At 34.0% G+C, this 22,527-nt stretch overlaps 1 protein-coding gene across 5 annotated transcripts in view; it reads left to right on the top strand.

The window, feature by feature from the left end:
• The window catches only part of HACE1 (HECT domain and ankyrin repeat containing E3 ubiquitin protein ligase 1), a 90,566-nt gene that overhangs the window by 54,211 nt on the left and 13,828 nt on the right, over positions 1-22,527 (top strand). For 4 of the 5 annotated variants that reach the window (XM_054569771.1, XM_054569770.1, XM_054569769.1 and 1 more), the window contains 9 exons: positions 3,786-4,120; positions 5,227-5,295; positions 5,531-5,618; positions 10,403-10,514; positions 10,611-10,708; positions 10,892-10,979; positions 13,590-13,739; positions 14,255-14,451; positions 22,356-22,487. In XM_054569771.1, the coding sequence (XP_054425746.1) occupies positions 3,786-4,120; positions 5,227-5,295; positions 5,531-5,618; positions 10,403-10,514; positions 10,611-10,708; positions 10,892-10,979; positions 13,590-13,739; positions 14,255-14,451; positions 22,356-22,487 (1,269 nt within the window). Of the gene's footprint in view, positions 1-3,785; positions 4,121-5,226; positions 5,296-5,530; positions 5,619-10,402; positions 10,515-10,610; positions 10,709-10,891; positions 10,980-13,589; positions 13,740-14,254; positions 14,452-18,268; positions 18,519-22,355; positions 22,488-22,527 lie in introns of those variants that run through there. The other variant, XR_008528773.1, reaches the window with a different exon arrangement.

The following is a 22,527-nucleotide window of genomic DNA, read 5'->3' as shown; positions in this document are numbered from 1 at the left end:
TCTGCTTTTGCCTCTCAGTACTTACTTTCTCTTAAATTTGATCTGTCACTTAAAACATTTTTATTATAAAACTCAGCTAATTTTTTAAAACAGCACTTTTGTTCTTAAGGGATTTATTAGATATATAGATATCTTTCTATCTAATTTTATGAATTAAGTGTGGAGTCTTTAGAGGATGGCAAAATGATCTGCCCTCCACTTACAGGATAAAAATAGAAATTACATTGTCATCTATGACTATATGGTTTTCTGTTCATCGTGGGATGATTCCAGTTGTGAAACTCTTAAATATTTGCTGAGTTGCAGTAATGTTAGATTGGAAATATCATTTTAATTTTTAGATTTTTTTCAAGATAGCTCTTGATCCCCACTTTCCATTCATGAACTAGGTACTCTAACATGTCATGCTAGTAAGATTAATAATGGGTTTTCCATTAATATGAGTAGGTTTATAGGACATGTGTTTTTAGTAGGTGAAATTATTTAACATTCTGTTACCAGTTTTCTCATTTATCTTAGGAGTTCTTTAAATTAATCTGAACACTTAGCCTTTTTTCAGTGTTAGGAGATTTTTATATAGCGCCTTGGGAACCTCAGAGCATCTGAAGGAGGAGTTGTTCAGGTTTGGAAGCAGGATGAGCACAGGGAAGACAATTTACGCTTCCTGAATCTTGACATGCTATTTTTATGACTAGTAAGCTGTGACTGTTAACAGTTTCACAGAAGTAGCATTGGGAAAATTTGGAAGCCAAGAAAGATTGAGAAACTTAACTTTAAGGTCTTGTTTTGGGTTGTGGCATTTGAAGTTATCAAGTTAAGAATAGTCAGACTAACAGGATTTCAAGATACTATTGATGAACTTAAGTTGGTAATGCTTTCCTGTCAAATTTGTATCTTTGACACCTGGGAAAAACTTTCAAGTTTTCAACAAGTTTGGGATTGTATATTACAGCTTTGAAATATAGCTTGAAATGTTTTTAAAAATCATCTATGATTGTCATCATTGTTGCTACAGGTAGAATATAACTCTGGGGTGAAGATCACTCAGTAATATGAAATGAAGCAATATTTTCACAGTGCTAAGAAGTCAGTTCGTGTTTTCCATAGTCATTGACTCATTTTTTCAGTAACAGTTGAGATGTACAGTGCTTTGTATCTTCTCTAATGTTCTTATTATTATTTGTGAATATAGAAAGCATCATAGACATGATTTGCAATGATTTATTTTTATTTTTAAAAATTTATTATAATCTTTTTTGTCTGTGGCTGCTGCCACAATTAGAAATTAAAGTTATTTTGATAGTATTTATTTTGGTTGTTGAGGATTGCATTTTCTGAACAAATCTTCAAAGGGACAACTCCCTAGGTAAAAATACCTCGAGGTTGGGATTTTGTTTTAGTGCATTTGTGAATGAAGAAGGAAAAGATGAGAAAGAGAAAAGAAGGGCCTAAGATGGCTTATTACTCCCCCCCCTCCCATTCTCTTTTAATTCTGTGCTGTGTTCCTTTATTGCAAACTCTATTTTTAAATATTTCTGGATTAATCAAAATTTACGTTGCAGTTTTGCACATTGTCAATTTTTGAAAATAGGATTGTTCTGGGTTCATACTCAGTGTTCTAGTCTGTATGAGCCACAGGTTGTTTCCTGCCTTAGGCTCATCTCCACCCAGTGTGTTGATTTTCTAGGTTTTAGCCCTTCTCATTTAGAGACCAATTACTCCTTTTTTCTTTTGTTTCAAGCAGGTTTACGTCACCACCACCTGTTCTTTCTATTTTGGAAGTTCATTTTCTGATGTAAAGCTAGTTATGCTGACATAAAAAGTTCTTTTTCATTTTTTACATCAGGTTTAATGTTTTGCTCACGAATTGCAACTCTTGACTCAAACTTGAATCATGATTAAAATTAAGACATTTTCAGTGGATGTATCATCTCAATGTTTATAGCAGGCAGTTCCTTTGCCCTTCCTTTAAGCAGCGCGGGGTGGGGGGGGCCCCCAGTCTTCCAACTGCTCTCTTTGCCTAATCATGGAAAAACCCTCTTGTGGTGGAGAGGGGAACTAATTTCAACCTTAGAAAGGATATAATTGGTTTCTCCCTTTGCTTACTTGTTTACCTAGTATGTGCTAATTAAATGTTTGTTGAATGAGTACATTACGTTTTTGTTGATGGTAGTGAGGTTTTTTATTTTATTTTGTTTTCTGCTTTTTGATTTAATGTTTAAGTGAAGACTTGGGGGTGATTTAATTGTTTGTAAATTTATTAAGTCAAATATTCTCAAAAAGAAAATGTTATGGATACCCAAAGAAAGGCTGAAGACATAGTAGAGGGATTTGTTAGATAATTGGAACAAATTTTCTGGCAGATCAGGTTATTTAAACATTTTCTAAGGTTCCAAATGTGGATGCATAATCTCTTCCCATAGCAGTCTTTAAAAGTAAGATTATTTTTAGTTGAATGTAGGTTTTTCCAAAGTGCATGATTTAGTTTGTAGCTTTCTATAATCATATAAGAATCAAAAAGTAAGGTTAACTTTTACATTCATTTGCAGAAAGTTAATCATTCTCAACAGGAACATTTAAAACGGTGCAGGAATGAAGGACCATTTAACCATTACCCCCTGCTAATTGTTAACCTTTATTTGGGAAATAAAAATATTCTAGTGGGTTCTTTTTTAATTGACATAAATATTGTATAAGTTTAAGATATACAGTGTGCTGATTTGATACATATATATTGCAAAATGTTTACTGTAGTAAGGTTAGTTAACGCATCTTTCACCTCACATAATTACCATTTTGTTACTGTTATGGTGAGAATGTTAAAGCTTTACTCTCATAGTAACTTTCAATTATATGATACAGCATCGATATCTATAGTCATGCTGCTATACATTAGATTCCCAGTATTAGATCTTTTAGTAGTAGCTGGGCATTTATATTTCTGCTTGTATTAAAAACTATTAATTATTAAAGATGGTGTATATATTTCATCTTCTCTAATACTTAGTCCTGTTTTAACATTTGAGATCACATATTTAAAAAATAAAATTTTATTTGCTGTTAATTTACCAAAGACACTTTATTCCTTTCAAAAGGAATATTTTACATAGTATAGAAATAAACAGTTTAATTACTCCCCATCCTTTTCCATTTTAAGCTGTTCATCTCTACTTGGAATTAAGAATTTGGTGGTCAGTATTTTATAGTTACCATTTAATAGAGATTGATTTTTGTGTGTGTGTTGGTAAGCATATATATGTATATGTGTGTGTATACATATGTCATAGTTTAAAATTTCTTGTCATAAATTTTCAAAATTTTAGGAATTAGATGTAGAGAAGAGAGCACAGTAAACTAAGCTGTTTATTAGGCTCTTTAAGAATTCTCATTTTTTTAATATTGAAAAAAGACTTAAAATTGAAAGTTGCACATTAACACAATAAAGGTTAAGGGGATTATATATACACACATATATAAAAGTAATACATAGTTTTAAAATTAAATATTTGAAAATTTTTAAAAGAAAATTGCTTATACATTTTTTTATTAGGTTTTAGTTTTACCTTTTTATTCCAAAGAATACATGAATATGATTAAATTTTCATTATAAATGAAGAAATTGACATTTATATGGCACTCATATCTTTTTGTTACTTACCTATAGTCATTGCTTTCACATTAACTTGGGAAAATAAAAGTATCTAGAGTAAATTTTCTTTTTTATATTAATTATTTGGCTGGAGTTTCAGAATGATATTTAAAAAAACCTTTTCTTTTTCTCTTAGCCTCTTGAATTGCTTTGGCACTCATTAGATGAATGGCTAGTTTTAATAGCTACAGAACTGATGAAAAACAAAAAGGACTCAACGGATATCACTTCTATTTTACTAAAACAAAAAGGCCAAGATCAAGATGGTACTTCCATTCCTCCATTTCAACCTCCAGGACCTGGGAGCTATGAAAATCTATCCACTGGCACCAGGGAATCTAAACCAGATGCTCTAGGAGGGAAACAGGAAGCCAGTGCAGACTGTCAGGATGTTATTTCTATGACAGCTAACCGGCTAAGTGCTGTCATTCAAGCTTTTTACATGTGCTGTTCTTGTCAGATGCCTCCAGGGTAAGAAGGTTTCTGCTTTGTTTTGTGTGCAGGTCTCAGCCTATCAATAACCAATCTTGTGGCTAGACCAGCCCTTGTGGTTCTTATTATGATTGCAAGGCGCCCTTCAGCAATAACCATCAGGAAACTTTGAAAAAAAAAAAAAGGTTTATTACTTACAAGGTCTGGAAATTACATGGCACACCTGGGGCCACACAGCGAGGTCGCTGGGAGAGAGCAAGAGTGAGAGCAAGGCCCACGAGACAGCTAGCGCACAAGCGGTGTGGGCATGGGCCGGGCGTTCTGTTTTTTGGGGGTTGAAAATAGGGGGCAGTTTCTGGTGCTCAACCTTTATTGGTGAACTTAAAACATAAGAATGGGAATTTAAAGCGTGGGAAGAAGGAAAAAAAAACCAAGTAGCATAAGTGGTCAGTTATTGAAATCAATCAAGATCTCTAAAACAAGGGAGCCTCAGTGGGGGGAGGTGGCCTGGCTCTTATCTAGTTGGGTGGCTGGCAATGTGTTTATTAAAGATAGCCATCTTTGAAGTGTATGCCTCTTTGAAGCGGAAGCCTTGGCAACCAAAACTTAAGTCAGGCGCTTGCATTGTAAAAAAGAGAAAGCCCAACTGGCAAGGCTTATACTACACGCTTATTCTTTCTTTTCTGATAGATGAAAAAATGCCTTTTCTTTTTGTAATTTCAGTAAAAACAAATAGTAATTTGTTGCTTTTAGGTTCTGTTCTGATCTTGTTTTAGGGTAGTCATTGTGCTCATCTAGAATTAGTTCAAAATATTTGATAAGCATTATATAAGTTATTAGCATGTACAATGGTGAATGCCACTTTGTGTGGGATCACTTTATTACATATTTGAAATGTATAGGCCTGAGATGCTTAACATTTCAAGGTTTTTAAAATGTCACTTGTTGATATCAATATTAGTGAAAATTATTTATTTTTCATCTTATAATTAACTAGCCATGCCTAATTTCTTAAATTTGTAAAGATGATCCAAACCCCAATATATGTTTTTGTCTAAAAGCCAGTTCAGTTCTATACATAGTTTACAAATTTGCTATATCACCAACTTTTGTCTATTTGTTCTGATTTTTTTTACTCCCCACAGAATGACTTCACCCCGTTTCATTGAATTTGTGTGCAAACATGATGAAGTCTTAAAATGCTTTGTTAACAGGTAAGGCTTTCTTGGATTCATGGACTGCCCTTACAGCTTTTTTTCCTTACTTATAGTTTTCATCTCAACAGAAGACAAAAAGTACTTCTGTTAAACTATTTAAAAAATGCTTCATGACAAATGAAAGTATAGTAGGTATAATCTTCTATTTTACTATCTATATAGCTGCATCTACATTTCAGTTAATGCCACTCATCCTTTCTGTCCATTTAAACAAAGTGTATTTTTCTTTTAGAAATCCCAAAATTATATTTGACCACTTTCACTTCCTCCTTGAATGTCCTGAGTTGATGTCAAGATTCATGCACATCATAAAAGCACAGGTAGAAATTTCTCTAAATCTTGTTTTTAGTCTGTCTAAGGAAAACTTTCTAAATTTGAGTACTGTGTAGTGAAGTAGTTTTTATATATGAGACTTCCTGCTATAAGAACAGTGAAATTACCTTGTTCTTTAGACTATGGAGTTATGTTAGTGTGTTACTTTAGTATGAGGAGTAATTTTTTTTCTCCAAGAAATGTGTATTGAAGTCCTGCTATTTATGAAGGCTGTTCAAAGACAACAGAACACATCGCCACATTTCCTGAAATGAGTTTCTTGGAACACTAATCCTGTAAGCCTCATGGTCCTTGAGAAAAGGATTTCATCCCCAAATACATTTGGGAAATATGCCCTGTTGGAGATTTATACAGTTTATCAGCAGCTTGTTAGAGGCTTTTCGAAGCCCTTTGCTAAAAAGAGTGGTTAGATTTTTGTTAATCCTCTAAACTTCTTTGACCTGAGAACCTTTCCCCTGCTAGGCTTCATCCTACATATTTCATGTTTTGTGAAACATGTTAGGAAAAGCTTGCTACTTAACAACTATGTGACTTTGAGTACATTTCTAGCATCCTTGAGTCTTGGTTTCTTCATCTGTAAAACAGAGGTAAACCTCATAAAACTCTTGTGAAGAGTAAGTTTTAAGTAGTGACTGGCATACACGTTCAATTAATGATGGTTGTTTTGGAAACAGAAGAAACATATCCTTTCTCCAAGAGGATATTAATTAAGTCTAGCAGAGGAGATAATAAATGTACCTATAAGATAGTAATTACAATATTACCTGGTTCTTTAGGAGTTTAGGGGATAAAACACTTGTTTCTGGCTGCTATAGTCAAGGGAAATTTCAAAGAGGAGGTAGATTTTAAACTGGACCTTGAAAAACATGCAAAATTCTGATGAGGATAAATGGGGAAGATGAATGTCCCAGCCAAGATATAGGCATGTAGGTGGAAAAGTGCATCGAACTACAGTGGTTGAAGCAGAAATTTTGTGCAGGTGAAGTATATGATAAAATTCTGGAAAGGCAGATTTGGGTCATTATGTCTTAAGCCTTGATTGCCAGATTAAAGAATCTTTGTTTGCCAGGGTGGCAGGAGGCACTGATCACTTTGCTTTAGGAGAATGACATGATCCTGGCAAAATTTTAGGAAACTGTTGTCAGACATGTAGGATAGACTACAGGCTATGGTTTGAATAGTAGTCATAGGATAAATACTACTAGTGTTTTTAAATGTCTTAAGTGACCACTGATTCTTTCAGAAGTTAAAGCTAAGAACTAATTCTTATAAAATTATACACAAGTGCATAGGTACCCTTTGACATCTGTTTAATAATGATAAATGTAAAAGAGAAGGTACCAATAATAACATTTATTGGATGCTTTACGTGGATTATTTTATTTTCATAGAAATTATGTTAGATGGGTACTCTTACTGAAGCTGAAGATGTGAAGTAAGTTAAGTCATTCAGCTACTGAGTGGGAGAACCAGAATTTAAAAGTCTGTCTAGTACTTGAGTTCATATTTTTTAAACCTACATTGTGATTCCATTCTAGTGCAAATGAGATTACAGGTGAAAGAAACTTAGTTTTTGAAAAAAGGAGTTTGCTATTTTTTAATACTGTCTCTGCTTTTCAGTTCCTTTTCCCCCTTTCCTTCCTAAATAATTCAGTCCAAAAGCATCTGCATTAGCTCTCCACCTTACCCACCTTTTTGATTTACAGGGGATTTTGTTGCCTGACCAGGGCGAGGGAGGTGTCTGCAAACGTTGTGTTGTTCCATTGTGGGGTTTGGAGCTTGGGCGTGGCAAGGAGGGTGTCTTTGTAGAAGAGGGGCTCAGCATGGAGTGTGCGAGTTGGAGTGGCATATGGAGGATGTCCACGGTGGAGGGTGGTGGCATTTACTCAGAGTAGTTTGACAAAGCCCAAGTGGCATGGAGGGCATCCATGCAGTGAAGGGTGCATGTTAGTAATAGGATGTTGGTTATATACAGGGTGATCAAGTAAGTGAAGATTATGGGAGCTTAGTTTCTTATTGTTGGAGGAGGGAGTTACCAAATGGAGAAAAATAGAATGAACCATGTGCCATTGGATTGTAATTGGAGAAAGCTGTGTGAACTTAGTTTTTAATGTAGACAGACGTAGCAATCCTGGCACTCAGTTCTTGGTCTCTAAATGCCATTTTCAGTGAACCAGACTCACCGGAGAAATGGCTAATTCTAGGACTGGGTCAGGGAAAGTACAGATGAGCCTGGAACATCTTACTGTGCAAGAAAGTTGTTTAAAGAATTATGTTATATTAAAAATGCCTCAGAACCAGCTTTAATAGATTTCACTTGCTAAATCTAGAACAATATGATCATCAAAATAAATAATGATGGCAAAATATTATAAATGAAATCAACTCATGAGTCTATATTGAAGAAAAATAAATGGAAGGTTTGATGATGTGTGGGATATATTTACTGTTTCAAACTATCTCTCCATGGAATACTTACTGATTACAAAGATTTAAAAACAAAAGAACTTTACAGTGGATACATTTGTCAGTGATCAAAGCAGATATATCAGTGTGCCAGCTGGTAAGATGCACAGAGAAAGAATATGGTATCACTTCTTTAATATTCCTGCCAAAGATGCACACCCTGAGTTTAATCATGAGAAATCATCAGGCTAACTCCAATTGGGACATTCTAACAAAATAACTGACCTGCAATCTTTAAGAGTATCAAGGTCATGAAAATTAAGAAAACACTGAAGAACTTACCAAAATAGACAGACAACTAAATACAATTCATGAGTCATTGTGCTATAAAGGACATTATTAGGAAACTGGCAAAACTTGAATTGGGTATAAGGATTAGATACAGTAATGTGTCAGTGTTCGTTTTCTGACTTTGATGGTTGTTTTCTGGTTATGTAGAAGAATTCTCTTGTAGGAAATACACGTTGAAGATTTTAGGGGTAATTGGACATCATGTTGGCAACATACACTCACATCAGGAAGAAGAAATACTTTGTATTCTACTATACTTAGAAATTTTTTGTAACTTGGATGCTGTTCCAGAAAGAAAAAAAAAACCCCAAAAACTCTCTCTTCTAAGGGATTACTTTTCATCCTGTGAGTGGTTTTCAGGTGGCTTCTAGTTAAGGGAGAAACATTTTGTATTGCTGAGTCAGTCCTGTTTTATGAATTATTTCATGGAAGTACAGATACTCAGAAACTATACACACAAAAATCTGCCTTTTGGCTTTGTAGGTTTGTGTATATGTATGTGGATGTTTTGATCTTACAGATATCTTATTAGTTTTTGATAGCATTTTGTACCTTTTAATGTTCCTTTTGAATTACTTTAAAAAATTGCTATTTGCTTTTATTTCTTGATTGACATTTTACAGATAAAGGATATATAGTTTAATATCTTAAAACAGCAAGGATGCTTACTGTCATTTTAACTACTTACAATAATTTTAACATTGTTATGAGTGATAATAAAAGCAACACCTTTTTTGTTGAGCATTGTGGGTGTTGAGTATTTCTACATGATAACCTCTTGGTGTTACATTTTTTTTCTTCTGTTGAATGGGTATAATAAGAGTCTCTTCCTCATAGTGTTGTAAGGATATGTCAAAATGCATTTAAAGTGCTTAAAACAGTACCTGGCTTATGGGTGCTTTAATAAACATTAGTTAATTTATTATTGTAATTTTTATTATGCTCTATATTTGCATTGTTTTACTTAATCCTCACAATTAGCCCTAGAAGTATTATTTTCCCCATTTACAGGTAGGAAAAATAAAGTTCTGAGATGATTCTTAATTCCTCTAAATTCTTTTTTTTTTAAAAAGATTTTATTTATGTATTTTTAGACAGGGGGGAAGGGAAGGTGAAAGAGAGGAAGAGAAACATCAACGTGTGGTTGCCTCTCACACTCCTGCTTACTGGGGACCTGGTTGGCAACCCAGGCATGTGCACTGACGGGGGGTTGAACTGGTGACCCTTTGATTCACAGGCCAGAGTTCAATCCACTGAGCCACACCAGCCAGGGCTTAAGTACTGTAATTTGTACATCACTGTGTAGAACTTAGTATGTATGTATGGTATTGTTCTAATGTTAATCTCATCTCTTTAACTGGACTAAACAATTTTTAGCAAATAAATTGAGATTTTTACAGCTCTTATGTTACCTGCAGTATTGGCACATGCTGGGTACTCAGCAATACTTTCTGAATAATCATAAAAATTGCAAATCACATGTAATGCATATCTGACAAATGAACAAAAGAGACTTTCTTTACTGTGTAAGAGATCTTATTCTTTAATTTTTAGGGTGGAAGAAGGGAAGGAGGAGGGAAAGAAGGTGCTTACAAATTCTTTTTTGGTTGCTGCATTTATTAACAGGATAGAAATAAAAAGAACATATTGGCATAATTTTTTTGAAAAAATTTCATTTTTATAAGCTTTGTTGGGTTTAAAAGAAATTGAGAGTGTGTTTAATTACATGTATGACATTAAGTTCTTAGATATAACCTTCTAATTTATAAAGTCTTTTCTGTTGAAAATGTAGGGAATTTTAAAAAATACGCTATCTAGATAGTTAAAATATTTCAGCTAAGCTTTGCATTTTTGTGAATAGTTATTGAAATAGCAAGACATTATCTAGAACTATTATTAAAAATAAAGGTCTAAGGATGATTATTTGTAGAAAGGACTTTTAGCGTGCTAATTAGTAAATTTAATAGGTGACCGGAATACTGCTAACATATTTTACTGTTATTTGTTGGGGTAGCCATTTAAAGATCGCTGTGAGTGGTTCTATGAACACTTGCATTCAGGACAACCGGATTCAGACATGGTGCACAGGCCAGTGAATGAAAGTGATATCCTGCTGGTTCACAGAGGTATGTGTAACAGAGAAGATGGATGTGTATGTGAGGCACAAAATACTAATTATTGTAAATTTTAATATGTGAAATTAACCAATGCTACATATTTAGATTCTATTTTTAGGAGTAGCTGTGAAGTTGTGTCAAAAGCAAACTGTGCAAAGCTAAAGCAGGGAATTGCTGTGAGGTTCCATGGCGAAGAAGGCATGGTGGGTATGAGATTAAGTGCTGTGAACACCACTGCATATAAAAGAATGAAATGCACTTGAGTACAGTTTAATATTTAATCGATAATGGAAGGAATTTAATATGATTTTAATTTTATTATTTACAAAAAATTTCCCCATTTTATATATTTCTGTTGATACTTAATTTTATTTTCTTGAACTCAGGGTCAAGGTGTTGTGCGTGAGTGGTTTGATATTCTATCTAATGAGATAGTCAATCCCGATTATGCATTGTTTACCCAGTCAGCTGACGGTAAGTGGTACAGTCTAGATGACTTTTTCTGTGACTTGTCACATTTTCAAACTACTTCAGTGTTTTTATTCTTTGATTCCCATGGTAGCCCTATGAGCTAGGTGGGGTATTCCCATTTCATTGAAGAAACGACTAAAATTCAGAGTTTTTGTCTACGTTAACACAGTTATGAATGGAACCTGACTCAGTCTAGCCATCTTTCCTTTACACAGTTGATATTCAAATGCTTATATCAGTTACTAGTGTTGGTATCCAAGAAACTTTTCATTAGTCCTTTGTAAACTAAAATTAAATTTATTTACTTTAAGGATTGTCCTTTAGTCTACTTTTCTTGAGTTAAAATTTCCTTTAGTGAAATGGTGATAGTAGATGAACTTAAAAATAATATAAATCCTTATTTGGAAAAATTACAGTTTGCTAGCCCTATTTGAGCTTTCAAGTCTCAAAATTAATTGGTCATAAAAACAAAGTCTAGAAATCATGGTGTCAAATCTTAACTTAAAATCTGTTTATGTATAGTAACATCGTTTTCAGTCTTTTTAAAATACCAAGACCTGACAACTAAAAGCTCTTATTGCTGGGAGAAGGGAAGTATAAGGAGACTAAATGGTAATGGAAAAAGTAAAATAAAGATTAAAGTTTTCAAAAAGCTCTTATTTAATCATATGATACAGATGAAAAACTCTTGAAAACTCCTGACCTACAGAATTGTAATTTTATATTGTAGGCTAAATGGAAATGGTTAATACCACCTTATTTGTGTGAGGTATAATTGAGAGTTTTGTAACTTAGTAGAGACCTCCAAGTGAAGGTAGGATTTCAGTTTTTAAATGCTGTATACAGTTGCTTTTATTTCCTGAAAATCTTTTCTTTCCCATTGTTTAAATTTTTAAAATAAGGATAGAGTGCTTCATTAACTGTAGCTCCTGATTGAATCCAACCAGTTGAGCAGCAAATCTCCTCTGAATAAGAAGGATGACTGAGAGAGAGGCAAGCAGGGGTGAGCTGCAGTGATGCTAGGCAGCTGTAGAAGGTCACCTATGTGATGGGCTCCTCAGATACACCTGGTGCATTTGAATTTATTGAGGAATATGGAACTGCCTGCTTTATTTCTGTTACCTTTAACTGTTTGCTCTGAGAAGAATTTGTTGAATTTGACAAGATCGATGAAACACTGGGTTTAGATAGTTAGGCCTCACCTTTGATGTAAGATTTAGCATTAAAACGTTGTATTTTAGATTTCTTTCTTTCCTTTATAGCCCCTTATTCTGAGTCTATTTAGTTTCATACCTGGAAAACAGATTTTGTATGAGATTGTTAGTCAGGGTACATCCTTATCCTGCCAATTTATAGCATAGCATATACTGAAGCACATAGACTATAAAGATTGTGACTTGTCCCTTTTGTAAGCCATATGAGTATTCTTTTTAGGGTCATAGTATTAACAGATTAAAATCTAGATGAAATCATTCTGAGGTATAATTAACATAGAATATCATTTAAGAATTAAAAATTCCTAAATGTGGGAAATGTTTAAATAGACGAATGTCTATAATAATTTCTCTGAATTAAGATACTTACATTAGAGAAGTAATATAGTATAGTGACTAAGAATTTAGCCTTTGGTGTTACACTGGATGTGAATCTTGGCTCTGCCCCTCCTTATGCTATGATCTTGGGCCAGTAAACGTAACCTTTCTGGACCTCAATTTGCTGATTTGAAATGGTGATGACCTATGTTTTAGAATGTAGTGAGAATCAATTAGCTGTTGTATAAAAAAAATGATTGGCCCAGTATCTGGCACATAGAAAGCAGAAATATTAGCTGTTGTTATTATTATTCTGTGAAGTACAATTTTTCTAAAGTGATGAAAATAGCTGGGAGTATTGGAGTTACTTTTATTTTGAACTTACAAAATTTATATGGTTTTCACTAGTTTTCAAGTAAAAAACTATTATTTGTTTCCTGAATATTTCCCTATTTGTTTAATATTTTTTTAATTTTCTGGTAATTGTTAAAAGGCATCAGTTTCATTGATGAGGCCTATCACTTAAGAACAGTTGTACATTTAAAGTTTTTAGTTATTCTCTTACAGTGCTCTGTTCCTTAAAGAGCAAAAGTAGTAAACATTTACTATGCTGTATGCTGGGCCTGAACGAGACAGTGCCTGCCCTGATTCACAGCCTTGTAGCTCCTTCCCCACAACTGCCTAGGAAAACTCTCTCTCTCTCTCTCTCTCTCTCTCTCTCTCTCTGTGTGTGTGTGTGTGTGAGAGAGAGAGAGAGAGATTAATATATTATTTCTAGGATCTAACAAGTCTTCCAATTACAGCAGTTAAAAGTACAGTTAAAAGTACAGTTCAAAGTATTCTAAAATTTTCTCCCTGCACAAAAAGATTTACTATGACACGTTTGTGTGGGTTAATGATCATCTTTTGTACTTCTAGTTCCACTGCCTATTACATACTCCATAAAGAGCATTCCTGTGGAAGTTTATACGTAACTTCAGTTTTGCTGAATTTTTATGTGAGCTAATTTATCTGCATTAAAATGATCTCTCTTCTGCCTATAGAATTTTTAAAGTAAGTTATTTTGTATTTATTTTAATAGGAACAACTTTTCAGCCTAACAGCAACTCCTATGTAAATCCTGATCACCTGAACTATTTCCGGTTTGCTGGACAGATCTTGGGATTAGCACTGAACCACAGGCAGCTGGTCAACATTTATTTCACAAGATCGTTCTACAAGCACATTCTTGGTATGGCACTAATGTTATTTCCATAGACATTTCTTTAAAGTGTTTTTCTTACAGTTTTTAGGGACTCTGGTTTGGTAAGCAATGGCATTTTGGATGAGATCATTTTTATTTTGATTAGAGACTATTTGTATATGTAAGGTATTTAAATGGGGGCCTGAGGGAGAGAAAAAAAATACCTACTCTTTTGCTACAAAAAGTTTTTCATTTTAGCGTGTGTATATTTATGCTAAGAATGCATTTTGATAGGAATATAGTAAGAAAATTGGTACTTTTGAAGTTTATAATTTTCTGAATAGCTATTTCAAAAAAAGATTACATTGTAAAAATGTGGAAGAAACATAAGCTTAAATTAACAGGCCTTCAAATTCAGGAATTAGCATCCATTTAAGTCATGCTGTGAATTTGATTATATTGCAATTTTACACAGTATCTGTAGAGGGCAGTATTTTACCATTAAACAGATAAGGAAAGGCAAAAACATGTAAAATATGACTGCTGTATGTTTACATTTTTAGGTATTCCTGTAAATTACCAAGATGTGGCATCTATTGATCCAGAATATGCCAAAAATTTGCAGTGGATTTTAGATAATGATATTAGTGATCTGGGTCTAGAACTAACTTTTTCTGTTGAGACTGATGTATTTGGAGCAATGGAAGAGGTGCCTTTGAAACCTGGGGGTGAAAGTATTCTGGTAACACAAAATAACAAAGTAAGTATTTGAATTTTTACCTTAGCCATTGTTTGTAATTTGACCCTGATGTTCTAAAGTCTCCTGGCACTAACGAAAAAAGCTTTTACTGTTAGAGTTCAATAACATTTTATAAAAGGTAAAATATTTAAATTAACTGAACCATCACATATCAAACTCATAGTTAATAAGACTAAAACCTTTTTTCTTTCCTTTACTTGGATTATAGTTCCAAGACAGCTTCAGAATCATGTAACGATAGCCCTGGCTGGTGTGGCTCAGTGGATTGAGTGCTGGCCTATGAACCAAAGGGTCTCCGGTTTGATTCCCTGTCAGGGCACATGGCCTGGGTTGTGGGCTAGATCCACAGTAGGGAGCCTGCAAGAGGCAACCACACATTGATCTTCCTCTTCCTCTCTGTCTCCCTCCCTTCCCCTCTCTATAAAAATAAAACTTAAAAAAAGATAAAAAAAATCACTTAACTATAAAAAAATAGTGTTCATAGAACTACTTTGTAGACTAGCGATTTAGTAAAATATTGATTATATTTTTTTAAGTCAAAAGAATTGTCCATGTTTTAGCTAAACTATTTGAACCTCAGTTTTCTAGTCTGTAAAATGGAGATAATAATTCCTCTTGTAGAGAATTTTTACTATCATTTTGTAAACCTAAAAGTGTATTACAAAAATTAGCTGTTATTGGATAGTTTTTTAATGAAAATAAGCGTTTCATTTCAGGTGTATACAGATAATTGGAGACCTAGATTAAGCTACATAATTTTACTTTTTGAAACTTAAATATTGTACATATTGTACATATAAGCAAACTTAGATGTTGTACATATAAGCAAGTTTATCTTTGGAACATAAAATTATGAATGAGTTTTTCCACATTTATCCTTAGAAATATTTTAGTCTACCCCCTCATTTACACATGAGGATACTTAAGCGTAAAGCAGGGGCCAAAACCCAGGTCTCCCAGTTGCAAATCTAATGTTCTCCATACTATTTACAAAATTAATCGTGTTGAGGAAGAGCTTACTTGACTTGTAATATAATGAGTAATATGATGCTCTAGAAAGTTAAAATAGTAAGTGTTTAAATTAATTTTTAAAATTTATATGAGCTTGCTTGTGAATGAAAGTACTTTTTAAAATTCTTCTAATTTTTAGGTTGTCCAACTTTGTAGTGCATTTGTCACTTTATTTTACACTGGAGACATACTCTTAATTAAGGACAATGAAGTCATAGACTCTTTTTTTTATAAATAAGGGATGGCTTTTCATGAGGAAACCTCAAACACCATTTCTATCTGTGAATGCTGTATCTGATGAGTGGCTTTGTCAGTCTTCTCTGATATATTTTATATAACAAAGTGGAAAGCCAGTTAACAATAGCATGATAGATATACATACTTGTTTCTCCTGATAGCTTCCTTCTCACTATGATCTGATATTTGTTTATATTTTTAAAAATTCATATTTTATTCTTTTGCTGTTATGTCTTTTACTGAAATCTAGGATGAAGAAAGATATTGAAAAAATAATAACTAATGAGTATATACTCACAATGGAGGCATACCCTCCATCTTGATTCTAGTCTGAGGCTGGAATACTTTTGTAGTGTTAAAGATCTTGAAACTTTAGTTCCTAAGTTTAATACATTTTTATTTAACTATCTTAACTAATTGGTTGATTACAGGCTAATGTTTTTCAATAATTAGTTTTAGTAATAGAAGTAAAAGGAGGCTCTCAATCACTAATATGTTAATTCTTCTCAGCTTTCATTTTTCCAATATAAAAATTTTTCACAAAAAATTGAACTTCTTCATTTTTTAATATTCCCAGTAAGAGCCAAGTTTAATTTTACATTTAATTGTTGATGCTTAAACATTTATGCTTCTTTAATAAACAACCTGATTAATTTTTAATAGTCAGATCTTTAGAAATATACCAACAGCTTAAATTTATCACTCACTTTAAAATTGTTGAAGTATTTAATTTACAAATAAAAATTTCAAACCATGTTCTTTAGAGGTGTTTTTTTTTAAACATACATTTTTGTCATGAACTTTTTTGTTGCTTTATGATCAGCCTTTTATCTATTTTACCTTTATAGGTATAAAATTGTAATTGTCATGTTTGGAGTTCAACTTCAAAATTTATACGTATATTGAAGCATAAATGACTTGCCAAGCTAGTTAGTAAGAGAAAGTCTATGTAAGCTGATCTCCACATGGGGGAGGCATTTATTCCTAAGTTTTATTGAAAGGCTTTGGTAATTATAGAGTGAAACCAAACAGATGAAAATACCTTTGTTTAAAAAGCAGTACATTAAAAAATACAAGTGATGTAAGGCAGAAGGCTATATATTGGTTCCACATTTGAACTATATTGTTCTTTTAAATTTAATTTTGTATCTGTGAATGATTTGTTTTAAAATCTGAGGAAGAAACCTTGGTTTCACTTTTGAAAACAGCTGAATTACCAGGAGCAATATTTACACTTAAATTTTTTTAACCTTTATTTTGTTTTGCTTTCACATTTTCACTTTTAAATTCTTGATGAAAACCAAATTGTAGAACTGTGAAATCTGGAGTTAAAAGTGACTTTTTTTATGGTCATTGTTGCTTAAATCTTTCAGTTATACCCAACAGCTAGAAATGAAGAGTAAGCTACTTGGGTTTAAATGTTAGAAACACTTTTACAATACTAATCATCAAATTCATTCTGACTGGGAGGGAAAAATGGGGGCGGGATAGGACAAGACATTAGGAAATGGAGGAGGTGACGTGGAAGTTGAACTACAGAGGAAAATCACTAGGTGGTCAGTTAGGAGGAAGAATGGATAGAAGGAAGTGTTCTGTGCTTACTGGGAGGCACAGAGCTGACTGAACATGTGTTTGGAGCGCCACAGATGAGACTCGTAGATATCACCTTAGAGTGCAAAGTGAGTGAGTGGAAAAAAGGTGGGGTGAGGGAGGTAGAAAGGGGCCAAATCTGAAGGACTTTAATTCACAATTAGAAATTAGAAAATTGGTCTGTAGGCTGTAGGGGTGATTACAGATGCCGTAGAGGGAAGTGACGTGATTAAACTTCTGTTTTTTAAGGAAAACATAAACTCAGCTTGGAGTGTGAGGAATGGATTGGAATGGGGCAATACTGGAGTCAGGTCAACGGATAGGATGTTGTGGCGTTGGTGTGTGGAACATGCAGGGGGGATTTTATAAGAGAGCGACAGTGAGGGTGGAGAAAGTGAGCTAGCTTTCAAGGATATAGAATTTATAGAACTTAGTAATTAGTTGTTTGGGAAGGTGGAAAGAATGACTCAAAGATGACTGCTGCTGTGTGGGCTGGCCCCCAGAATGACCGCTGGTGTTGCCATCCTCCTCCGTCGGTCTTACTGCTACCAGTCCTGTTCTCTGGTGATAATAACAGCCACTGTCTGTTGAGTACTTTGTATATATTTCATGTATTTGAGATGTGTGCTTTGTGTATTTTTCATTTATTATAACAGCCTTTTGGGATAGTTATTTCTTCTTATTGAGTGTGGAAACAACTTTAATATTAAAAGCATCTGACATTTATTAAGTGCTTATAATGTGTTAGGCGCTGTTCAAAGTACTTTATGTGAAGTGTAGATATTTTTTCCTACAAGTCAGGAAACTGAAGCATAAAGGATTTAAGTAGCTTTCCTCCAAATCACATGATTAATAAGTTTTGGAGCTAGGATTTGAACCCAGGCAGACTATAAATTTCAAGCCTGAGTTTGTAACTATGACACTATATTTCTTTCTTTTTTTTATCCTTACCCGAGGACATTTTTCCATTGCTTTTTAGAGAGAAAGGAAGGGAGAGAGGAAGGGAGGGAGAGAAACATCAATGTGAGAGAGAAACACTGCTCGGCTGCCTCCTGCATGCGCCCGGACTGGGGATCGAACCTGCAACCTAGGCATGTTCCCTGACTGGGAATCCAACCTGCAACCCTTCAGTATAATGGGACGACGCTCCAACCAACTGAGCCACACTGACCAGAGCGACACTATATGTTTCTTTAGAAGTTAAATAACTGTATAAGGGCTCAAAATTAGTAAGTGATGGACCCTCACTTTAAATCAAGGTCTGTATTATTGTGTAATTGCTAGGCCTCTTATTTACTAAGCCAGTGAATATGAACAAGGTTGCAAGTAAATATTTAGTATGTTTTCCTCCACTTCATTTTTATATGGTTAATACCTTGTATTTTATTGCTATTTTTCACTTCATTTATTTCACACACAAACACATTTGATGCACATATAAGCACAAAATATCAGTTGGAGTATATGGTGGTGGATTCCTTATTTTATCTTCAGAAAAGTATACTTTGAGAAATCTTTTTATTACTCAGAAAACTTTTGAAACAGTTCAGGTCTGAGCTTCATATTGTGTGTGTGTATTATTAGATTAGATTTTAAATTATGTTTAATATCTTCTTGTCTACAAGGAGAACATACTTTTCCTTGCACTTTAGTTAGTATATTCTAAAATTCTATCAAATCTATGAAATGGTAATCTGAAGAATCACTGTTTTCAATAACTAAATTTTTTTCAAGGAAACTGAAGTAATGTGATTTTTACCGGACTATCAATGTTTGTAACTAATCTGTGACCTTGAAAATAAGAATATACTCATCAAGAAAAAGTTATTGAAAAATACTACATTGTAAGAACATGCCTCTCCTTTTTCTTGTATTTACTTATTCCTACAAAAGAAACCTACAAAAGTATTCTTTTGAGTTCTAGGTAGAGAAATTTTTAGTGAGAATTCTTACATAACAGAACAGTAATAGTCAAGTGGATAAACCCAGGAAGGAAGCCTTTATTACCAAAGAATTTATAATCAAACAGTTAATTGAATTATGCCAAAATTAAAGCTTTTAAACTATTGCTAAAAAAAAAAAAATTCCAGACAGTTTTACAAATATGAACAAGTTTATTGGTCTACTCGAGGGAAGAGGAATATTTTGTTTTCACCATAGCAATTTATTATTTATATAAATATGGTTTATTTAGATATTTTTCTACAAAGAGTGAAAAAGAAGAAAAATAGCTTCAAAAAATGTGTCAAGTTTCAACATCGCCCCATGTAAGAGGACATAATTTAGGTCCAAAGCCTATAAAGAAGTTGGAATTTTAAGGAGCACTTCTGAGGAGTGATACTATTCATTACACACATTCAGAAGACTAGGAGATTATTAAAACAACACTTTTGTAACTAAACCTGTAATTTAACTAGAACATAATGTCAGAAGTTGCATCTCCTTAATCTTAATGTTTGTAGGGGATAAAAGATATTCCCTTGCCTCCCTAAAGTTATATATCATCTCTTTTAATACCTTAGAAAAAAGTGCGATTTTTAGATTTGGTTCATATTTAATGTTTGATTGTACAGCTCTTTATGCCAATGTCTTGTACACTGATTGTCATCAATATGTCCATTTTTTCCGTAAGGCATACACGATATCTGATGTAGATGTGCAGGGCGGAAGGGTGGACGTGAGGCCTGGGCTGCCTGTGTAAGCGGAGGGAGTGCAGCCAGTGCGTTTCCATAGCGCAGTGTGAACGATGTGTCAGTGCGTGGTAACAGTGCGTGTTCATAGTAATAATTGTACAGTATCATCAAGAAAATGTGTGTGTTTTCCTCTTTGAGGATGTGCTGTTTAAGGAGGCAGAGCAACATATTTTAGAAGCAACTGGATTTAGATTATTTTCTGTTTTCTGTAGATTTTAACTTAAACACAGCTATTTTTTCAATACCTGGAAAACTCCTATTTTACTACTCTCAAGGCGATTTGTGATGGCTAGGATTTTATTGTTTTAATGAGAAATAATTTAGACCAAGATTCATTCACATTTGAATTAACTTAGTATGGGGACTGGTATCTGAAAGAGTTCGTTTTTCCTAAATGATATTCAATAACCATGAACCAGAGTTACAGAACTAAAGATGGAAAACAGTATTAGGTGGAATAGAAGAGAACATGTGAGCACAGATTAGTGTTCGTGTAACAGCCGATTTCTAAAAATCAAATGAATGAGGAAATAATAGTAATTAAGTGATAAAAAAGAGAATGTATACTCTTCTAATAAATGTCGACTACAGTGGCAAATTAAGTGTACTTGAGCAATTTACAGATCTTTTATTTCATGCTTCATAATTTATTAATATCTTGAGTGATGACTTGAATAGTACCTTAGGACTGTAAAAGCAAAACCTGTTGGGAAAAAGCTGTTTTTGTTAAGGAAAGATAATGTCTCACATAGCACCTTGAACATATAATTAATGGATGAATAGGGCAAAAAAATTGTAGTGTTCAGTAAGCAGGTTTAGTTAGAGCAGACATAAATATCAACATAATCATGTGCTAATGCAGAAGTCACTGCTGGTTATCACTTAGAAGTATATTATTAAATATTATTAATTGGACCCTGAAAACTTAGGTTTATATTTCTATTTGATTATTTGGCCCCCATTTCTATCTCCCTCTTGTAACTACCTGTATGTAACTTGTGGTAACTGGTCAATTCTTATTAGTGGAGAAAAGCCTTTGGGTGGTAGGGAGTGGGATTTGGGGGTAGGAATAGATTAAATGGCAGGGATGGCAGCTTTCCCTGTGCCAGATTGTACAAGGAGCCACATGGGGATTGGGCGGAGCTGCGAGGAATTCACGGTGACACTTTTATAGCTCTGAGATATATGGAGAATTCATAGCCAGTAGTCAAATCTGACTTCCTGGCTCAGCGCCTGTGGGAGCTGGGGGACATAGTGTCAGATAAGTGTCGATAGGTAGGTAGCTAGGTAGGTAGGTAGGTAGGTAGATAAAGAGACGGTCCTCAAACAGGCATTCTCCCCTTTGTGTTTAGAGCATTTGTTCCTGGGAAGTGAGAATTACATACAGTATATTGTTTTTAACTCACAAAATTTCGCTTAGATGTAATTTAAAATAAATAATAATTGATAGAATATATATATGATAATTTATTATGGTCTGAGCCAATATGTATTTTTTATTACCAGTTAAATTTTAAGTGATGCTATTTCCTATGATGATGATGATGTATTTTAAAGTAAAATGTGTAAAAATAGCTTAACTTAGAATCAAATCAGCTATGGTCAGACGGGCCATTTCATCAAGTTCTAAGTATGTATTAATGAATTTGTTCAATGTATGAATTTATCACATATTTTTTGAACACTGACAAAGTGGCCATCAGTGTTTTTAGGAGCTGAGGCTATCTGTTGGTACACCAGAGGCCCTGTCTGCAGAGAGATTACGTCCTAATGAGACGTTTCAGTCAGAAGCACCAGGAAGTGTAAAGACACTGAGGCCTGAGCAAGCTTGTGCTTGGGTAACGCAGCAAGTGAGCAAGGGGGAGAGTGGAAGGAGATGAGATGAGAAAGCAAGGCTAGGAGAGGAATCTAAATTTTATTCTAAGTGTCATGGAAAGTCAGTGTAGGGTTTTGAACAGGAAAGTTATGTGATCTAAATTATACATATTTAAAAAAAAATCGCTCTGTGGTGTGGAGAAGGAGCAGCACAGAGGCTAAATAGAAACCGGGACACCAGCTATTGCAGTGATCCGGGTGAGGTGTTGGGCCGGGGTGTTAAAAGTGGAGGTGGTGAGGTAAGGCCAGATTGAGAATATTTTTTTGGAAGTAGATCTGATAGCACTTGCTGTTACAGGATGTGAGAGAAATCATGGGTGATTAGAAGTTTGGCCCAAACAGTTTAGTGAATGGTAAAGTGCTGGTTTGCTGAGGTGTATGAATACTGGTGCCAAATTAATTCTAAACTTTACCTCTTAAGTGAGAAATTATTATATTAACATTATCTTAAGTATGTGGAATTAAAAGTCATCACAAAAACTTTTATTTTTTAAATAGGCGGAGTATGTCCAGCTGGTTACTGAACTTCGAATGACAAGAGCCATTCAGCCTCAGATCAACGCTTTTTTACAGGGCTTTCATATGTTCATTCCACCTTCCCTCATACAACTTTTTGATGAGTTTGAGTTGGTAAGGAAAAACATCAGCTCCTTTGTTACACAGCAATACA

Source organism: Pteronotus mesoamericanus, unplaced genomic scaffold, assembly GCF_021234165.1.
Source record: "Pteronotus mesoamericanus isolate MK-2021 breed Mesoamerican mustached bat unplaced genomic scaffold, CSHL_Meso_final contig_20, whole genome shotgun sequence".
NCBI lineage: Eukaryota > Metazoa > Chordata > Mammalia > Chiroptera > Mormoopidae > Pteronotus > Pteronotus mesoamericanus.
This window is presented reverse-complemented; position numbering and strand designations above follow the sequence as displayed.